Raw genomic sequence first — 20,378 nt, forward strand, 5'->3', positions numbered from 1 at the left:
ATTTCTATATTAAAAGTTTCATCCCTTTCACTAGAACACACCAGGGAAAAAGAGAAGATTCTGAAATGATTTAGAGAGGAAATAATTAGTTTCCATACAAGAAATAGGAATCAGAATGGTATTGAACTCTTCAGTAGCAACAACTGAATTACATATTGTCTTTAAAGAGCTGATGGAAAATTGTTTTAAACACAAAATTCTATGCTTAGCCACACCGTCAATCAAGTGTCAGGCTAAATAAATGCATTTTTCAGTCCTGCCTCGAAAAACTTACCTCCCCTGTACCCCTACTCAGGAAGTTACCAAGGATGTGTTCCACTAAATGATGAAGTAAACCAAGAACAAGGAAGTGTGGGATCCAGTAAATGGGGTCTAACACCAGAAAGAAGAAAAGAAAATCCTAGGTACGAGCTGTGTATTAGGTGTAGGGGGCCTCTAGTCTAGACTGGACTAGGAGGAGGAGGAAAGGCTCTAAGAAGTAAATATCTGGGAAGAAATCAATTACCTGAATGTTTTCCCGTTGCGGAGCACAGGCTCCGGACGTGCAGGCTCAGCGGCCAGGGCTCACGGGCCCAGCCGCTCCGCGGCATGTGGGATCTTCCCAGACTGGGGCACAAACCTGTGTCCCCTGCCTCGGCAGGTGGACTCTCAACCACTGCGCCACCAGGGAAGCCCTACCTGAATGTTTGAACATTAAGTGACAAGTGACATTGAAAAAGGTGTTACAGGTCTTTTGGTACATTTATGAAGAATTAGCTATTGTTAATTTATAAAAAGTGAAGCAAGTGAGAAAATATTTGCCAGAAAAACTTAGTTACATATGGGAGAAAATGTAATTCTAGTACACAGCCTGGCTCAGCAGTAAGTAGTATTTAAATAGTCATCATAGGGACTTCCCTGGTGGTCCAGTGGTTAAGGTTATGTGCTTCCACTGCAGGGGGTGTGGGTTCAGTCCCTGGTGGGAGAGCTAAGATCCCACATGCTTTGTGGCCAAAAAACCAAAACATAAAATAGAAGCAATATTGTAACAAATTCAATAAAGAATTTAAAAATGGTCCACATCAAGAAAAAAAAAAAGTCATCATAATTTGAACATTGAATGTTGGTTTAATAAAATTTCTAGAATTTTATTTTCATAAAATTTTATAAAAATTGTAATAGAGGGGCTTCCCTGGTGGTGCAGTGGTTGAGAGTCCACCTGCCGATGCAGGGGACGCGGGTTCGTGCCCCGGTCTGGGAAGATCGCACATGCTGCGGAGCAGCTGGGCCCGTGAGCCCTGGCCGCTGAGCCTGCGCGTCCGGAGCCTGTGCTCCGCAACGGGAGAGGCCACAACAGTGAGAGGCCCGCGTACTGCAAAAAAACAAAAAACAAACAAAAAAAATTGTAATAGAAAGAGATAAATACCAGAAGATACTAAAATTCTAAAAAAACTGAGAGTATTTGCCTCTGGGAAGCAGGACTAGTGTGGAAGAGAGATAGGGCAGGAGGTTTTATTTTTAGAGTAAGCTTTTTATTGCTAAGTACAAGACTTTGTAAATTATGAGCATACACTGCTTTGATTACAAAATTGATTTTTTATAATAAAATAAAGATATGACATCAATACCCAGAAGAACCACAGAGATCTAGATTGGCCACAATCCTGAAGAACTGGGGAATTTATCATATCTATCAGGACTATTAGCTAATGAGATCATGCTTATAATTTTGGTCAACACAGGGCTTTTACTTTCCTCTCATTTGGTTATCTTGACAACCTTTGAGTATAGTAGGGCTCAGAGATTAATAACTAACCTCTTCCTAAGCTTGTAAGTGATGAAGTTGTGACTCATACCAGCTCTTCCAACCCCAAGCCCAGGAATTTGGGCCTGGTGAGGCACGGGAGCAGAGTGAGAACCAATTTCCAAGGACGATGGTGGGAGGCCACTGTGGCCTGGTTGCAGGAACAAGTCAGCAGACTAGGGGTTGAAGCGTCAACTCAGAGGAGCCTCGGCTGTAAGCCTGGTGGGACTGAACGGCTTGCGGGTGGGGCTAAACACATATGTGGGGGAATTGTGGGCCAGCTGGAGATTTAAATACCTGGGTACGTCACCACTCAGACTGCTTCAGAGCACTTCACCAGAGAACAGAGGGCTTTGTACTGAGTGGGCCATTCTTTCCTAAATAGGCAAGTATTCCAGTATCAGTTATTTGACTTTTTCAGCTGCCCAGAGTAAGGAACTCCCTCCTAATGTTGGGAACTTCCTCACTGTGTCAGTCTTCATAGAAGGCAGAGCCCACCTCCCAGTGTAAAAACCTAAAAGGTCAGATACTTGCTTTCTCAGCCTTCTCTGTTTAGGGCTTAAGCACATGACCTAGGCTTTTTGAATCTAGAGCTGATGGCACAGAGAATCAGGGACTGTAGAGAATTCTTCCTGGAAGCAGGGTAGGAGCAGCAACACCTAGTGGAAAAGGAGAGAAGTCAGCGCCAGTGGTGCCAGTGATGGCATTCACTGTCCAGGAGTGGTTTTGGCTAGGGTCCCAAGGCTGCACAAGGTACTCACTGAACAGTTTCTGTGGTGTAGTACTCACTTGCAGCCTTCCTTTGTTGTGTGTTTTCTGAGCCTGCTCTCCAACTTTCCCAGCAGCTCTGTACTCACAGTATCCTTTCAAATAAATTCCGTTTCTGCTTAAGCCGACTAGAGTTGTTTTCTGTGGTTGCAGCTTAGAAGCCTAGTTCATAACAGTACCTATATTAAAAAGACTAGTGTATACAATTCCAAAATAGATGACTAGATTGGAAGAGCCTCAAAAGAAGGACCAGGTGTTTGATCACTGACTTTGGCATACACTGTATAAACAGCTCTGAAAATGTGAGAATATACTATTGATTCATAATTTTTTTTTAGTATAAATCCACTCTTGAGGAGAACTGTAGGTTTTCTCATGAACTTTAACAACCCACAGGCCTACAGTAAGAACTTCTGTTTCCGTGTCATAAATACCGTTGACCTCAGAACAAAATAGCCCAGAATTAGCACCAGCATCTACATGCATATTCCAGTCCAGGACATTTTACAGTAATATGCTTTAAACTGCAGATTTATTTTTTCATATTGATCAAAACTGTATTATTCCATCTTTGGAATATGAAGTTTATAACTTTAGTTCCAAAATAGCCTCTGAAATGCATTGTCCATATTTTTAGTCATAATGCATGTGATTATATTTTATTGAATTAAAAATCTAAGAGAAACAACTGAAAGCAATGACCTAATTTTTTCCCTTAGCAACTTGGTCAGATTCCAAGAGTGTGTGACTTGAAACGAATGCAAAATAGCAAAGACTAAGTGTTCCCACTCTAATCCATTCCCCCTCCTCCCGTTCTCTCCATTGTCCCCACGTTGACACTCTTCCTTCGGTCTCGGTTTGGTTGAGCTGACGTTTGGTTGAGCTGACGGTTCATTTTGCTTCTGTCTGTAGTTGTTTCCTCTTCAGCGGATTAGTCTGGATATACTTCCTAGAGAACAATGGAGCTAAGTTAAAGACCATTATCAACAGATCAGAGTAGTAAATATAGGTTTCAGTTAAATATGTGACACAGATGAGGAATTAATCTCAGTTTCAGGAGTGACAGTTCAAAAGACTCAAGTTATACATCTCTAATCACAATAAAATTTAGCTTACAAAACTTACTCAAAATTGTAACATGTAATATTTAAAATATTTAATTGCACATTTAATTTTAGAACTTAAACCGTTTTTCATATAAACTATAAACTCTTCACCTCTGACCCTCTACTCTCACTTTTCTTTGGTTTTGTAATATCTTTGACTTTGTTCACTAAATGTTCAAATTCTACCCTTGTCTTTAAGACCAAACTTACATGCTACTTCCCTTGTTTGGTCTTAGGCATTAAAAATTAAAATATTTTCTGCTTCTTGCAAACTTCTAAAACACTTTGATTATTCTTTTCGGTTTTTACATCTTCTGACTTATTTTGAAATTAAGCTATTTAACTGTTTCATTTCCTCTACCAATGAGTATCAACTATATTCTCTAAAGACAAGATCAAAATCTGGGTCATCTTTGAATCACCCAAAAAACCTAGCATAGGGCTCTGCTCCTGGTAGACTCTCAGTTATATATTTTGAATTATGTTTAGTACCTATGAAAACTGAGTACCTTTTTCTTTTAAAAAGGGGGAGGGGGGTTCCTGGTGGCACAGTGGTTGGGAGTCCGCCTGCCGATGCAGGAGACGCGGGTTCGTGCCCTGGTCTGGGAAGATCCCACATGCCGCAGAGCAACTAAGCCCGTGAGCCATGGCCGCTGGGCCTGCGCGTCCGGAGCCTGTGCTCCGCAATGGGAGAGGCCACAACAGTGAGAGGCCCGCATACCGCAAAAAAAAAAAAAAAAGGGGGGGGGGTATAATAAATGTTTAACCCTATAAGTTGCAAATAAAATGAAAGCAATGAGCCTCAGTTGAGATAAATATGAAATATTATTTTTAAAAGTAAATTTAGATGTGGTCCAAATGATGTATAACTCTGTACTGTTAAATGCAGTTTTAAGTTAAATTTCAAATTGTCTCATCAGCTGTTTACTTTGTTGGTCCATTGATATGAAATAGAATATCAATTGAATTTAGAATATTCTTGGAAGCCAGTCAAGGCTATTAATTGTTTGAAGCCAAAAAAGTTTAATCCAAGTATAATCTTACCTTTTGTTCTAATTATAATTTAGATCAAAGAACTAATTATGCATCTAAAATCTCACTAATAAAAACATATTTGTAGTAATAATGCAAATATAATTCAAAATGTTAAAGTAACTTGGAAATTCTTATTCTAAATTAGACATCTTTTTACTTCTTATTTATCCTGTTTTATTAAAGGAAAATAAAATTGTAAAGGAGTTGCCATTTTCTTGTTTATTGAAAGTAGAGTGTTTCTTCACCCTTATTTTATATTCTTAGAAGACAGTGAGTGTAAATACTATGGCTTGTTATATGACTTTTTGAATGTAAATGTAATATACACCGGGCACTTTGCAGTCATAGCAAGTATTGTTTTAAAATGCATACAGTTTATTTGAAGTAAAGTCTATCAAATGTCTTTTCCTTTTTATTTAAAATTATGCGGAGTTTAATTAGAAGCCTTTTCTCAACACTAAGTGCAACCTTTTTTCTGTAATACTGAAATTCCAAGGATGCCACAGTGAAGGGAAATGAAATAGAGGAAGATTGGTTTGGTTTGGTTTTTTTCCCCAACCCAAATTGTTTGTTTATTATAGTCAGTGTCTAAGCAATTGGATTTAATTTGAACTTTATAGATATTAATCAGATAAAAGATGAAATGCTATACTCAGGTCAGTATGGATATGAACACAAAACTTTGAACAACAGTACTACTTCTCTGGGATAAGAAAGCTGAGCATTTATATTATTTAAAGAGCATGTTGAATTCTGGCCACTTGGAGGATAGGAGATAGCATCCGCAGTGTATTGTGAAACAGAGATACTTGATTTCACATTAACATTTTTTGAACACTGTTGCTATACAAGACACAGTGCCAGGGAGAAGAGAATTACAGTTTTCAAATGCCACTGTGTACCTAGCAGGCAGTTCAAATATGCTGATTCATGTCATCTCCCATTTGCTCAGATGTTCAGAGATAAATAACAGTGCCCAAATTTAATGGTATTTTATAAATACCATTAGATGAGGTTATATCTGTGTTCTAATCCTGCCTCTGCCACATACTAACCATATAAATTCTGTCTGGGTTCCTCAACTTGAGCTCGTTTATTCCTCTTCATAGAAGTACAGGCGCCAAGCACTGTGCCTGGCTCACAGTTGGGCTTTAACAAATGGTTTTAAAACTGGATTACATTAACTCTTAAGTAGACAATTTCTAAAGATAAGAATTGAGTTATTTTCCTTACACATTGTTTGACAGTACAGTTCCAAGTTTGTGAAGTCTAAAAAATTACCAGATTCAGACTTTTTTAAAAACAATGATGCAATTGCAAGAAACATCCAATGTTAGATGGCAAAACAGAGCCATTACAAAAAATGGTCCATAGAACTTGCCCTATGTTGGTGGGCTATTTGGTGTATTCTCCCATTTTGCTTTGATTCAGTTATAGTTCCCTTTTCTCTTAGAAACACTAAGAAAGGGCTTCCCTGGTGGCGCAGTGGTTGAGAATCCGCCTGCCGATGCAGGAGACACGGGTTCGTGCCCTGGTCTGGGAAGATCCCACATGCCGCGGAGCAACTAAGCCCGTGAGCCATGGCTGCTAGGCCTGCGCGTCCGGAGCCTGTGCTCCGCAATGGGAGAGGCCAGAACAGTGAGAGGCCCGCATACTGCAAAAAAAAAAAAAAAAAAAAAAAGAAACACTAAGAACCTCCTATACCTTCTTATTGCCAAGGAGTGCAGAAACTAATGCAGTCTAAGATGCAGGTTATACCAGTACAAGGAAAAGAGGATTGGGAGAGGGCATTATTAGTGAGTTAGGAGGGGAAATGACAGGAGGAAGGACCTCTGTATTATACAAGTATCCTGGCTTTTCAAACTCAGTGTTGAGATACATAGTTGATGTTTCTGCCTTAAAACCAAATATTGCACTTAACTCCTAAAATATCCAGAGTAGAAGGACTCTGCCCAGATACAAGTATTCTTTCTACTTCTGTTTTTTTGTTTTTGTTTTTGTTTTTGTTTTTTGTTTTTTTGCGGTATGCGGGCCTCCCACCACTGTGGCCTCTCCCGCCGCGGAGCACAGGCTCCGGATGCGCAGGCCCAGCGGCCATGGCTCACGGGCCCAGCCGCTCCGCAGCATGTGGGATCCTCCCGGACCTGGGCACGAACCCGCTTCCCCTGCGTCGGCAGGCAGACCCCCAACCACTGCGCCACCAGGGAAGCCCTACTTCTGGTTTTAAAAGTGGCTGGAGGAAACTATTCCAGGAATTAAGATAGATTAGATGTTTTTAGCTATTACAGTGTGCAAAACATTGAGCTAAGCTCTTTTTGTGTAAGACCTCCCTTAATCTTTACAGTAGCTCGTATGATAGCTGCTATCATCCTGCCTGTTTTAGAGATGAGATGAGTAACTTAAGTTGTTACTTCCCCAAGACCACTTCTACTGATCAAAAGGTGGACTTCAAAACAAGAATTTACTGACCACCAACTCTATACACAGTAGCTAAGCTTCCTATATACTTTGGTTTTAGGGGGGTTTTTTTGGCTGCCCCGAGCGGCATGCCAGATCTTAGTTCCCCAGCAAGGGATCAAATCTGTGCCCCCTGCAGTAGAAGGGCAGAATCCTAACCACTGGAAGGCCAGGGAATTCCCTATACTTCGTACTTTAAAAGTTTATAGACAGTGTGTTTGGTAACATTCATAAGTAAACCATTCCTTGTAAAAACTTTAAATTTGAATGAATTTATTTCAAAAGCAGTGTATGCTCATTGTTGGAAAAAAAAAGGGAATAGTACAGAAACATAGCCTAAAGTGTATATTCACCTATTACCACTCCTTTCCCCGAATCCTTATTGATGACATGCTTTGAACAGTTTGAGTTTCCTTGCAAACCTTTGCATGTGTATGAGTGTGTGTGTGTATTTCGCATGCATATCTTGTTCTGTTGTAATATAATACCACACTATACATGTTATCCTGTGTCTCGCTTTTTACATACTTAATAAACTTTGGGAAAATTATGTCGTTACATAATAGTTACTTTATTTTAATAACTGTATTTTTGTTTGTTTCTAAAAATGTAAGGATGCCCTGGTTGGATATTCAGATAATAAAAATAATACAAAAGGTGTTGAAGAACCCTTCAGAATCACTACTCAGTGAAAAACACGTAACAAACAGTACCTTTTTATAAATATTTCCTGAAGACTGAATCTGAGTTTGGAGTGTTAATTTATGAGCCTGCTAAAACATTCAGTGAATATAAACTGACTAGAAAGTTCTTCCATCCAGCTATTTTTTCAAAAATGTAGATGAAAAGGAGTATCAATTCCTATTATAAATTAATATGGGCTAGCCTCACTAAATATGTCTCCATGAAGGGGGTAGCTTTGATATATTAAAAGACTTTGAGCTCTGGTTTTGTTCTCTCCACTGAAACATGCCTCATACTAGCACTGATGTGTCCATAAGACTTCGAATAAATGTTTTTACATGTCAAAGTACTTGAAGGTGAAATATCCACACATCTGAAAGTCATGCCAGAAAACTGAAAACACTGTTTGCACACTTACATGGCTTTGTTTTGAACCATGTTCCTCTTCAACAATAATAGACTTCTGAAGTGGGTTTGTTTTAATACTAAGTTTTCGCTGTCAGTGTTCTTCCTAATGAAGTTTACATTAAAGAACAATGCTGGAACTTCCCTGGTGGTCCAGTGGTTAAGACTCCGTGCTTCCACTGCAGGGGGTGAGGGTTCAATCTCTGGTCGGGGAACTAAGATCCCACATGCCGTGTGGCACGGCAAAAAAAAAGAAAAAAAAACCAATGCTGAATTTTGGAACCTGATTCACTAACTATTTCTAGAAAATACGTGGGCATCACCTTGGTTTTCTAAACCTTGATATCTGTCTGAGCTTGTATCTAATTATGAAAGGTTCAGAAATGTATGATTAAATAATTTCTTTGTTATTTTTATGCCTCATTGTAAATTCTAGATTGATAATTTTTTGTTTGTAAGTGTAAAGAAAAATATTAAGTATCTAAAGTCTTCAGTGGTGTGAACTCCCCCTCCTAACCTAGTTAAATAGAAGGTAGTAAGTACTAAGTTAAATAGTAGATAGATAGTGTGGTAAAATCTGTTCATCATGATAGGTCTGTAAACCTGAGAGAACAGCAGCTGCCTGAGTTTTCAAGCACATAAAGGTAACAAAGGGACATTATGGGAGGAGGGAGGAATATAACCTGTTGGTTCAAATGGATCCTTGGTATAGAATTAGCACTATGACTCCTATACTTCATTCATTTAGCAAACACTTATTGACCTCTTACTGTATGCCAGACCCTGAGAGTAATGAATAGGATAGTCCAGTGGTGAGTGCCAGCAGGCAATTCCAGTGTCAGTGCCCTAATAGAGAGTAAAGCACTGAATGGTAGGGAGCACATAGGAAAAAGAGGAGCCTCAAACTTCAATATAGGGAGTTAGGGAAGGAGGGCCAGTTAGGGAAGGAAGGACAGTATCAAGAAGAACTATACAAGAACTTTACAGAGAAGTGACCTGGAGAATGAAAGGAGTTAAGTAAATAAAGGTTGGAGATAAAGAGGCACATATCAGGAAGAAGGAACTGCAGGTAGCAAGGCCTAGAGATAAATGAGAGCAAGGCACTTTTGGCTGGTGGGGAGGGGAGGGGTTGCAGAGATAAGAGAGGTATGGTATGGAGAAATGAGGCTATAGCAGCCGGCAGAGCTGTGTAATGAAGAACTTGGTATACCATGCTGAGACATTTGGCTTTATCCTGAGCCTGTGGCCTGATTAAATTTACATTTCTGAATGCTCTCTTTGGTTGCAGCATGCAGAAACCATAAGAAATGTTCCAGAAATAGTGTTTTTATTTTAAATGCATACATTCTTTAAGCAGGTAAAATCTATTAATTATGCATCAAAAATTACTAATCCTTTTTAAAAAGTTCCTATTCCTACTCTATTTATTCATTTATTTAGTAGAATTTTTTGAGCACCTATTTTTTGCCAGGTACTGTGTAAGCTCTTAGCTCACATTATGCTCTGTGGTAGGTATTATCTCCATCTTACAGATAAACTGAGGCTTGAAAATATTGTCACCTGGGGTTACAACTAGAAAGTGTTACGGCCTAAATTTGAATCCTGGTTTTTCCAACTCTAGAGCTACTCTTTCCCATTTGAGGGGAAGAGGGAGTATGATCTCTGTAAGAAGAAATCATCTATGAGGTGCACTGTTTCAAAGGGAGTACACGATTATACGGAAGAGATAAAAACCAGTAGATATCAAAAAGTTTTCTGAAAGTCATAATTACATGGCTCTACCCCAAGAGCTTTGGACTTTCCCTTTATTATGATAATGGAATTAAGGATACTAGCTTACTGTTTTGTTCCTAGTGGGAAAATGGTTTAAGAATAATAAACATGGTATAGCTGTAAATGGGTATTTTTTGTTTTTCGATAAAGAGACATAAACTTCTCAGTTTTTCACGTACTAAGTACGAGGATTGTTTTTATGTAGCATTTTAATAAATGATCTGTGAGAAAAAAGTGCACATTTAGGTTGTTACTGACCCTTTCTGTTCCCTTTATGATCTTTGACTTGCTCTGCTGTCTTAAGATTATGCTCCCTTCCTACCCTCTCCTACCCCTTGCAGATCCCCAAACTTGCTTTTGAATTAGAATATACCAGTACCAGTGGGTGCCCTCTTCAAGGGAACTTAATTATAGTAATAGCTGCCATTTCTTTAATGTTTATCCTAAGTTAATGTGCTAGATGCTGTGTGTATATTTTCTTATTTAATTCTCAAAATAACCTGATGAGGGAGATTTTTAGGTTTAGGAAACATTTTTCAGATGAGGAAACAGGCAAAATTTCATACATCACACAGCTAAAGGGAGTTGGGATTGGGTCTCGGATCAGTTCGACTCTAGTGGTGTATCTTGGCATCTCTCTTCCAGTAAGGTGCCTGCACGTGAGAAAGTGTGTTCAATTTCAAGGAGTTCAGGCATCCTGTAGGTCCCAGAATTAGATCCCCTTGCGTTTTAGTTTAGCAGAGGCTTATATATAGTGTCGGTGTCCAGAGAACAGACATCCCCGTGAGTGCTTCTCCCTTTCATTATGCTGTCCTCATCCCAAAAAACACTTAAGCACAAATATTAAAAATGTCATATTAGAAACGTTAATTTATAACAGACATTAAAGAAATATAAATCGATATTGAACTAAGTATCTTAGGGATTCTTAGTCTTTTTTTTTTTTTTTCCTTTCATGGTGTAAAGAGAAATCTTCAGTCTTTTGTCAGTTGTCGTCTGTGTGCTTTAGCCTCCTCCTTCAGTTACTAAAGTTGTTCTTTAGACATTTTCAGCTTCTTTCCCATCTTTGTTTTTCCCTGTCACACAGCTTGGCAGAGCTGTAAGAGTAAAGAATACAAGCACTCTTTGTACATTTTCACACACAAGTTACCCTTTCCCATCAGAAGGCAGTAATGTTCTCAAAGCAGTGAGCCTTCTCATTTCCTTCCCAATATTTGCTTGGATTTTGTGGTCATTGATAGATTTTATATTGAGCACTAAGGGAAGGAATTACTGGCTCCTTCCATAGCCTGGTGTTTCTGGTTATTTTTTTTATTATTTGATTTTTTGAATAGATAATCATTCAAATGGAACAATTCAAAAGGTACAAAAGGGTACTCAGCGAAAGGTCTCCTGCCCTCTCAACTTTTTGTCCCCGAGCCCCTCAGTTCCCCTTCACAGAGGCAACAGCGTTATCAGTTTCTTGTATCTCCATCCAGATAGACAATCCAGAGATTGTATTAGGACATAACTTTTAAAATATACTGAAAGGGAGTTTAAAAAGATATTTGGAATGGATCTATAATACTAGTAATGCTTTCTGGCATTTAGCTATGACAAGAAAATCTTACAAGGCTAGTAAAAGGGGCAGAAGTTTGAAAGGTATACTTCCACATAGATAGATATGTTACACTTAAGTCTCTGCCTGTATGTTAATGCCCTTCTACCCAACAGGGACAACCAGATTCTGAACATGAGCCAAAAGAGTATAAGAAATAAAACCCAGAAAAATTCAGCCTACGTTTTTTAAATAATGAAAATAGATTTTAATCCAGAGTTATTTTCCCCCCAGCTTTATTGAGCTATAATTGACATATAGCGTTGTGTAAATTTAAGGTATACAATGCAATGATTTGATACATGTGTACATTGCAATATGTTTACCACAATAAGATTAGTTAGCATATTCTTTATCTCACTAATTAACATTTTGTTGTTGTTATGGTGAGAACATTAAAGCTGTGCTCTCACAGCAACTTTCAAGTATACAGTACAATATTGTTAACTAGTCTCCATGCTTTACATTAGATCTCTGGACCTTATTCATCGTATAACTGAAAGTTTGTACCCTTTGACCAACATCTTATTTTCCCTGCCTCTCAGCCTCTAGAAACCACCATTCTATTCTCTGATGTTTTTAGATTCCGTGTATAAGTGATACCATATTTTTCTTTCTCTGACTTATTTCACTTAGCATAATCCTCTCAGGGTCCATCCATGTTGTTGCAAATGGCAGAATTTCTTTCTTTTTATGGCTGAATACTAGATATATAGATTATAGATATAGATAGCTCACATTTTCTCTATCCATTCATCTTTTGATAGACACTTAGGTTGTTCCTGTCTTGGATTGGCTATTGTGAATATTGATGTGATGAACATGGGAGTGCAGATACCTCTTCAGGATAGTGATTTCATATCTTCAGATATATATACCCAGAAGTGGGATTGCTGGATCATATGATAGTTTTATTTATAATTTTGTGAGGAACCTCTCTACTGTTCTCTGTGGCTGTACCAATGCACATTCCCACCAGCAGTGCACAAGGGTTCCCTTTCTCTCCAACCGTGCCAGCATTTGTTGTCTCTTGTCTTTTTGATAACAGTCATTCTAACAGGTGTGAAATGATGTCTCATTGTGGTTATGATTTGCATTTCCCTGATGATTAATGATGTTCAGCACCTTTTCATGTACTTGTTGGCAATTTGTATGTCTTTAGAAAAGTGCCTGTTAAGTCCTTTGCCCAGTTTTTACTCAGACTGCTTGCTATTGAGTTATATGAGTTCCTTATATATTTTGGATATTAACCCCTTGTTATTTATGGCTTGCAAATATTTCCTCCCATTCCGTAAGTTACCTTTTCGTCAGTTGTTTCTTTTGCTATGCAGACACTTTTTAGTTTGTTGTAGTCCCACTTGTTGATTTTATTATTATTATTTTTTTTGGTACGCGGGCCTCTCACTGTCGTGGCCTCTCTCGCCGCGGAGCACAGGCTCCGGACGCGCAAGTCCAGCGGCCACGGCCAACGAGCCCAGCCGCCCCGCGGCATGCGGGATCCTCCCAGACCGGGGCACGAACCCGCGTCCCCTGAGTCCCCCTGCATCGGCAGGCGGACTCCCAACCACCGCACCACCAGGGAAGCCCCCACTTGTTGATTTTCGTTTTTGTTGCTTGTGCTTTTGGTGTCATATCCAAAAATACTTGCCGAGACTGATGTCAAGTAGCTCTTTCCCAGTGTTTTCTTCTAGGAGTTTTACAGTTTAAAGTCTTTAAGTCCTTAATCCAGTTTGAGTTAATTTTTTGAGTGGTATTAGATAGCGGTCCAGTTTCATTCTTTTGCATGTAGGTATCTAGTTTTCCCTACCGTTTATTGAAGAGACTATCCTTTCCCTCACTGAGTATTCTTGGTATCAGTCCTTTTTTTTTTTTTTTTTTTTTTTTGCCTAGCTATGATACACCTTTACCTAAAATATTGATTGCAGTTCTTACTGCTCTTTGGAAATGTAGTAATGTTAGACATGTTCTGAGAAAAGGCAGCTAAAGCAGATCAAAGAAATGAGTACTATGGCAGACTAAAACGATTAGGATTGTCCAGTATGTCAGAAAGGATATTGCTAAGATGCTTATAAACTTACTGTGACCCCTAATGATCCTCATCTTCAGGTATTCATACCATTATGCAACCCCGTCCCCTTAAGTGTGAGTGCAACATAAGACTTGTTTCTAACTAATACAATATGGCAAAGATGATGGGATATCACTCCCATGGTTACATTATATTAGATAAGACTCCATCTTCATAGTAGACTTACACTAGAGACTTTTTACCTTGCCAGCTGTGAAAGAAGTAAGCTGCTATGTGGTGAGCTGGCCTGTTGAGTGGGCCGCATGGCAAGAACTGCAGGCAGCCTGGCAGCCTCTTGGAGCTGAGTGTAAACCCCGCAGCTAATAGCCAGCAAGAAGCTGGGCCTTTCGTTTTACGGCTGCAGGGAAATGATTTCTGCCAGCAACACAAATGAGCTTGGAAGCAAATTCTTCCCCAGTCGATCCTTCAGATGAGAATGTAAACCCAGTTGGCACCTTGATTGCAGCCTTAAGAAACCCTGACTAAGAAGGACCCAGGTGACCCGTGCCCAGACTCCTGACCCACAGAAAATATGGGATGATATGTTTGTTGTTTTAACCCACTAAGTTTGTGATAATTTGTTACATAGCAATGGAAAACAAATACATTATTTCATCTTCTGATTTTCATAGGTTAGAATGGTTTAATGTCAACAATTCCATGTGATGTAACTTAATTAGGGGAAATCAATCATTTAAATCTAATTTATCACAGAGCCTTCCAGGTGATAACCAGCCACGCCTCTATAAAAGACTCTGTTCAAGAAAGATGGTGCTATTAGCCACAGTCCCAGCTGCTACAATTGGCTGGAGGCTATAATTGATATTCTCACTGTAACTATATCACTCAGAGTTTAGTCAGGGAAGCTGAGCAACTCTGACTTTCGCGGTAGAGGAATTATTATAGGAATTGGGTCTTACACAGTTGTGGGAGAAGCGGGGGAAGCGAAGGTCTGAAAGGGAGAGGAGTTAGACCCAAAGGAGTTAACAACCAGTCGACCTGGGAAGCCAAGGACATCGAGCCACTAAGGTGGAGCTGCAGAGGGGGAAGTACGCCGATAGTGGCAGTTGTATCCCTGGATCTTCAGCCAATCATCTGGTGGTTGCCTGGGGCCGGGCGGCGTTGTCACCAGGGCTGCAGTTGGGAGGGAGAGCTGGGTGCAGAGCTGTGGAGAGCAAGAACAAGCTAGAATCCACGGGCACCTCTGTGTCTGCCTGTCACCACATCTAGCTACAGTGACTTTTTTTGTTGTTTGTTTTCGGGGTTTTTTGTTGTTTTGTTTTCTGTTTGTTTTTTATTTTTTGGCTGTGTTGGGTCTTCATTGCTGCGCGCGGGCCTTCTCTAGTTACAGCAAGCAGGGGCTACTCTTTGTTGCGGTACCCAGGCTTCTCATTGCGGTGGCTTCTCGTTGCAGAGCACGGACTCTAGGCACACGGGCTTCAGTAGTTGTCACGCACGGGCTTAGTTGCTCCGCGACATGTGGGATCTTCCCGGACCAGGGATTGAACCCATGTCCCCTGCATTGGCAGGCGGATTCTTAACCACTGCGCCACCAGGGAAGTCCCTACAGTGACTTTTAGAGAGTAATGGCTGCTGCTGCTGCTGCTTCCTTTCAAATCACACGTTTCTGTTTTGGCCAACTTTAGCTTAGAAACAGACAGGGATGGAGATCATGGAAAAGAGTTTTAGCTTAAGCAAGTTTAAACAGTACAGGTCAGCACGGTCTCCCTCTTCCATTACCCAACCTAGATTTTCTTCATGCTTTGCCAACATTTCAGCAGGTCTAGATAGCCTGCCAGGTGAGATGACCCAGACCTTCATCCCAGAAGTATCTGCAGTTGCCCAGCCTCCGTGATCACTGAGCAAGGAAGCACCAAAAGGTACTGCAGTCGAGTCCTTTGGATTCTGGACGAACACCTTCCTGCTCCTTTTGTACTGCCCCAAACCTAGCACCCTGGCACAGCACTCTCAATATCCACTCTCACAGTATTTATATCCAGGTCTTGTAATTCCTTGGGTGTGTGTGCTTTCTTCCCAGAACAGGGACTGTACTTTCTCTCTCAGAATGTGATTATGCTTGAACAGATCCTGATTATTGGTTTGGAGCTAGTGAGAGGAGGCAGGGGCAGATGTTGAAGAAGACAAACCCTGTCTTTTCAGGCACCTCCAGGGTCTTCGGGCAAGAGAACGCTACTGTCCTCCAGCAAGGAGTTGGGAGGTGCTATTGCTCCCAGCGCGGAAAGTTCAAGTGAGTCTTGGGGCTCAGCATTCCAGCTCATCCACCCAAATATCCCCCTTCCAGGTTTCCGTGTCCACCTGTTCCTATCGAGACCCAGATTTTGTCAGAGGTTTGCCAAGGCTTTGCTCACGTCTTCTCTGTAGTTCTGATATCCTTAAAATTAAATCTTGAGCCTGAGTTTTGGCAGTCTTTTCTGCAGCTGCAGGAAATAAGGGTCTCTTTGAACACTGATCTAGAAGTTTCCTGATTTTGACAGAATTCTTAGACTTGAGGGGTGACTAACTGTCATTTTCTTTTTTTCATGACTTTTCATCCAGCCACATCAGGTCCTTCGAATTACTAATGTTTCCATTCAAGTTCAACCACTACTACTGAACTGATACTTCACTTAGTGAGAAATCTTAGTGCTGTCATGCCGCTACAGGCAGGGATTATCACCACCCCACTTGTCATTAGGAATGGGGTCCTCTTCGCCATCTTACCAGTGAGTGATTTAGTTCCAGAATCTCACTCAAGAATCTTATTTCCTAGGGCCACTTATCTTACTATCATAGTGTGAGTGTCTCCTCTCATTCCCCCATAACCTGTGCTGAAACAGCCTAAAACAAAGGCTTGCTTGCAGGTAGTTTATTTGGTCAGGAATCCCATGAACAAGAGTGAGAATTGGGGGGATTGAAGCAGGGGAGGAAGGAAAGCGGCCTAAGAGTGGGCCACTGTGTTGGTTACCGCTGAGGCTACTGGCCTTCCAGCCTGCCAGGATCCTTGAGGAGTTTTGTAGAATCTTCTTCAGAATGGTCCTCCCGAAGGATAGCAGAGAGGAGCCTTTATCCTGCCAGGTCTCAGAGGTTGCAGAGTCCAAGGACTAGCAATGAAAAACACTGAGGCATAGACTGACTTGTCTTCTAACCCCCATGTCTGATGCTTATTCTGGCTGGGATCTGGAATTCTGGTTGCCTTTTTAAAATAGATGTGCGGGGATGACATGTTGATGGTGGTGTTTTCAAAAGCAAACCTTTTGGCTGTGTGATCGTCATGGATTAGAATACTGAAGGGACAGAGATAGTGGGAAGCTTTTCTATAATTAATGTGTGAGGTACTGAGGGTTTGAACCAAGGTGGTGTTAATGGGCATGGAAAACAAAGCTAATCAAAGAGCATTCTGAAGGAAGAATCAGTCAGAAACATTAACTAGTTTGTTTTGTGTGTGTGTATGTGAGAGAAAGAGAGTTGGCACAGCTGATTTAAGATTTCTTGCCTAGAAAAAGGATAGTGTTCATGGACGCATTGGCTCCCCGATATTTTTTAACATAATCCTCAGAACTCTGATGGGATTATTTCATCCTGGGTGTGAGGAAATGAGACTAACAGAGGGTGGTGTGCTTTGATCCAGTACAGGCTGATAGGTGAGAGCCAAGAGTTAGTGATATAATTACCTGAATTCAAAGCCTTATATGCTCTTTCTGCTACTTCATGCTGCCCTCACTTCCCTCTTGTTTCATAGTTCCTTTCCTTAGGATTTGGAATCAGTCATGTACGAGTTAGTAGGAAAGAATTGAAACAACTTTTCTCTCAAGCCTATTTGCACTTGAAGTCTTAATTCTAACTCTGGTGCCACTGAAGAGTCAGTGTGCCTGCTCTAAGGCCAGCCTTCCTCTAACCTAATTATATTGTTTTATGTTGCATGGCAAGCGTAATCTCCTCCATAATTCCTTTTCTTTCTTCCCCCTTGTCTATTTCTTTCTTCCTCTTATCACCTCAAACCCAATATGAAACTCTAAATTTGGAAGCAGCTGATACATTTCCTGTTAGATATGAGCCAATGAAAAGGTTTCCCACTGATATTGGTGAAACACGTATGAGGGTATACCTAGGAATAACAAAGAGTATGAGGGTGGCACTAAAGACAGATGCTGACAGTGTATTATTCAGGAAATCTGTCAACGTTGAAGTGCATTTTAGTTATCAGAGGAACACGAAGAGGAGAAAATCCGAAGTGTTCATAATAAAAACAGAAAGTGGTCCTATTTAACATGCAGCAGTAACAGTCCTTTGTATTACTAAATGTCACATTAATTTGTTTCACGTCTTTGTCTTTCTGCCTTGATCATTCACGTTATATGGCTCAAATTTTTGAAGAGAGGCATTTTTGTCACTGTTAAAGATTAGAAAGAAGATATTCTGATGAAAGAGAATAGAAGAAAGGGTATAAAAAGTTGGAGATGGATCTGTAAAATGGGGTTATCACACAAGCAAAAAGAATTGTAAATTGCAAGAAGACAGACTTCATACTGTCTGCCAGCCTCACCAGAGCATCGTTGAAAATCTGCTACCTGAGCAAAATACATGGGCACCTTTGAGCCATTCCGTGGCTAGGCTACAGATGAGTTTTTCTGTTACAAGGAAATTGTGAAAAGCTTTGATTCATCCAAAAAGGTGTATAGTTTATTAGCCATCGCTGTGTAAGAACCACCAGAGAATCGCAGTGGCATTTAATAAGAAACATGTATTTCTCACAAATGTCCAGGTCAGCTGAAATCACCAGTTTAAATGTGCAGCACTGGACTCACTCTGCCTGCCGCCCGGGTTGAGGAGGGCCCGTGGCTCTGTTCCCACTGCTGCTTATTTTCCTCCTGGGACCAACAAACTAGCCACGGTATGTTCTTCCCGTGGCAGTGGCAGAAGGTGAGAGGGCAAGTCTAGATCCCAAAAGTACTTTTGAAGCCTTTGGTCACATCACATTCACTAACGTTTAATTGGCCAAAGCAGATCTCATGGCCAGTTCCAAAGTCTTGGGGCGGGGACATACACTCTGCCCGTGGAGGTGGCGGGGTAGGGGGGTCAGAGGCTGGTAGTAGTGACTGTGTCTAAGCAGTAATCTAGCCCATGTGGATAATAGTCTAATAAGCTCTAAAGTTCTAGTTTAAAAAGGTAAAGTAGTCATTCTGACTGTGTCATTTAGGAAATACATGTACTGTTTAATCTGTGGTTAGGAAATGGAGTCAGTAAGCTCTATAGGGGAAAAAAGAGAGAGCGTGCCCTCTGTAAGTTAATTAGTACTGAATGGGAGGAAACAAATCTGACTTCCATATATCCTGAAACTGGCAAAGGGGAAGGGATTTTAGAACAGTGCTACTCAAAGTGTGTCTATAATGGGATAAGTACAGATATCGAGAGTATGAATTGTAAATCTTTTGTAGCAATTTGACATTGCCATAGTATTCAAACAGTGTTTTTACTGAATTTTACTAAAGTATTGGTCCATGGCAGATCGGAAACTTAAAAAGAGGCAAAACCAAAAAACTGTTCCTTGACCCAAGATGGTTTGAGAAGAGCTAAGATAGATTATGACTCTCAGCTCACTAGAAATGAATACCTGCACTGCACGTAAATGGACCTTGTGATTTATACTTTGGTCTTTTGGGATTTGGGTTATTATCACTTTGTCACTAAGAATCTGACCACCTTTCAGGGTGCTTATAATGGTTTTGGACTTACAAGACTGGTCCAGATTTTACTAAGGAAATGGCATTGTATGAAGCCTCTTTGCATCTTACTTGCTAGCCTTTCCCTGCCAGCATCCCTTTGGCCTTGCTGCTAGAGTATTTACATTTTCATTCCATTATTGACAAGCGTGACAAAAGGCAAATTACCACTCATTGATATTCTTTGCTATACTATGAAAATGCTAATTTTGACAAAATTAGATAAATCTCTTTAAAATATACCTTCCAGCTTTTTGGGAGGGAACTTAATTGTCTTTCTTTTACATTTGTGAGTTAATATTGCCATGTTTGATATATTTGTAAGGTGCTTTTCTATTCATGAGAGAGGCAGTTCTAAGTGAAGAAGTTCTGATGAGCATTGATTAGTAGAAGACCTAAAGTTAGAGGCATAAGAAGGAGATGGAAAGAGATTTATAGGATAGAAGGGAAGGGAAGGATGTGTTTCGTTAAGTATGACTTGTCCTCTTCCTAGCTGTATGACCTTGGCAGATTAATTAATCTTTGTGAGTCTTAGTTTTCTCATCTGTAAAATGGGAATCATAATATACCTTCTTCAAGAAGAAGTGCTAGGATTAAATATTATCTAAATTAAGCACAGAGCTTGGTACATAATAAATTTCAAAAATATTAGCTATTATGTTTGTTTTTAATTAATTATTTACCAGGTGTCAGGTAGATAGATAGAATCAGAGATAAGATGGGGCCACTACCAGGACTTCCCTGGTGGCGCAGTGGTTAAGAATCTGCCTGCCAATGCAGGGGACACGGGTTTGAGCCCTGGTCTGGTAAGATCCCACATGCCACGGAGCAACTAAGCCCGTGCACCACAACTACTGAGCCTATGCTCTAGAGCCGTGAGCCACAACTACTGAGCCTGCATGCCACAGTTACTGAAGGCCGCACACCTAGAGCCCGTGCTCTGCAGCAAGAGAAGCCACCACAATGAGAAGCCCACGCACCT

The 20,378-nt window shown here is 40.4% G+C and overlaps 1 protein-coding gene across 5 annotated transcripts in view; it reads left to right on the top strand.

The window, feature by feature from the left end:
- BTBD7 (BTB domain containing 7) overlaps positions 1 to 20,378 on the top strand; it is an 83,838-nt gene that overhangs the window by 37,397 nt on the left and 26,063 nt on the right. Inside the window, exon 4 of one of the 5 annotated variants that reach the window (XM_067027860.1) lies at positions 8,832 to 8,882. The exons of 3 other annotated variants lie outside the window; for them this stretch is intronic. In XM_067027860.1, the coding sequence (XP_066883961.1) occupies positions 8,832 to 8,839 (8 nt within the window). In that variant the 3' untranslated portion in view covers positions 8,840 to 8,882. Of the gene's footprint in view, positions 1 to 8,831; positions 8,883 to 20,378 lie in introns of those variants that run through there. One more of the 5 variants, XM_067027859.1, reaches the window with a different exon arrangement.

The sequence above is a fragment of the Kogia breviceps genome, chromosome 3, assembly GCF_026419965.1.
Source record: "Kogia breviceps isolate mKogBre1 chromosome 3, mKogBre1 haplotype 1, whole genome shotgun sequence".
NCBI classification, from domain to species: domain Eukaryota; kingdom Metazoa; phylum Chordata; class Mammalia; order Artiodactyla; family Physeteridae; genus Kogia; species Kogia breviceps.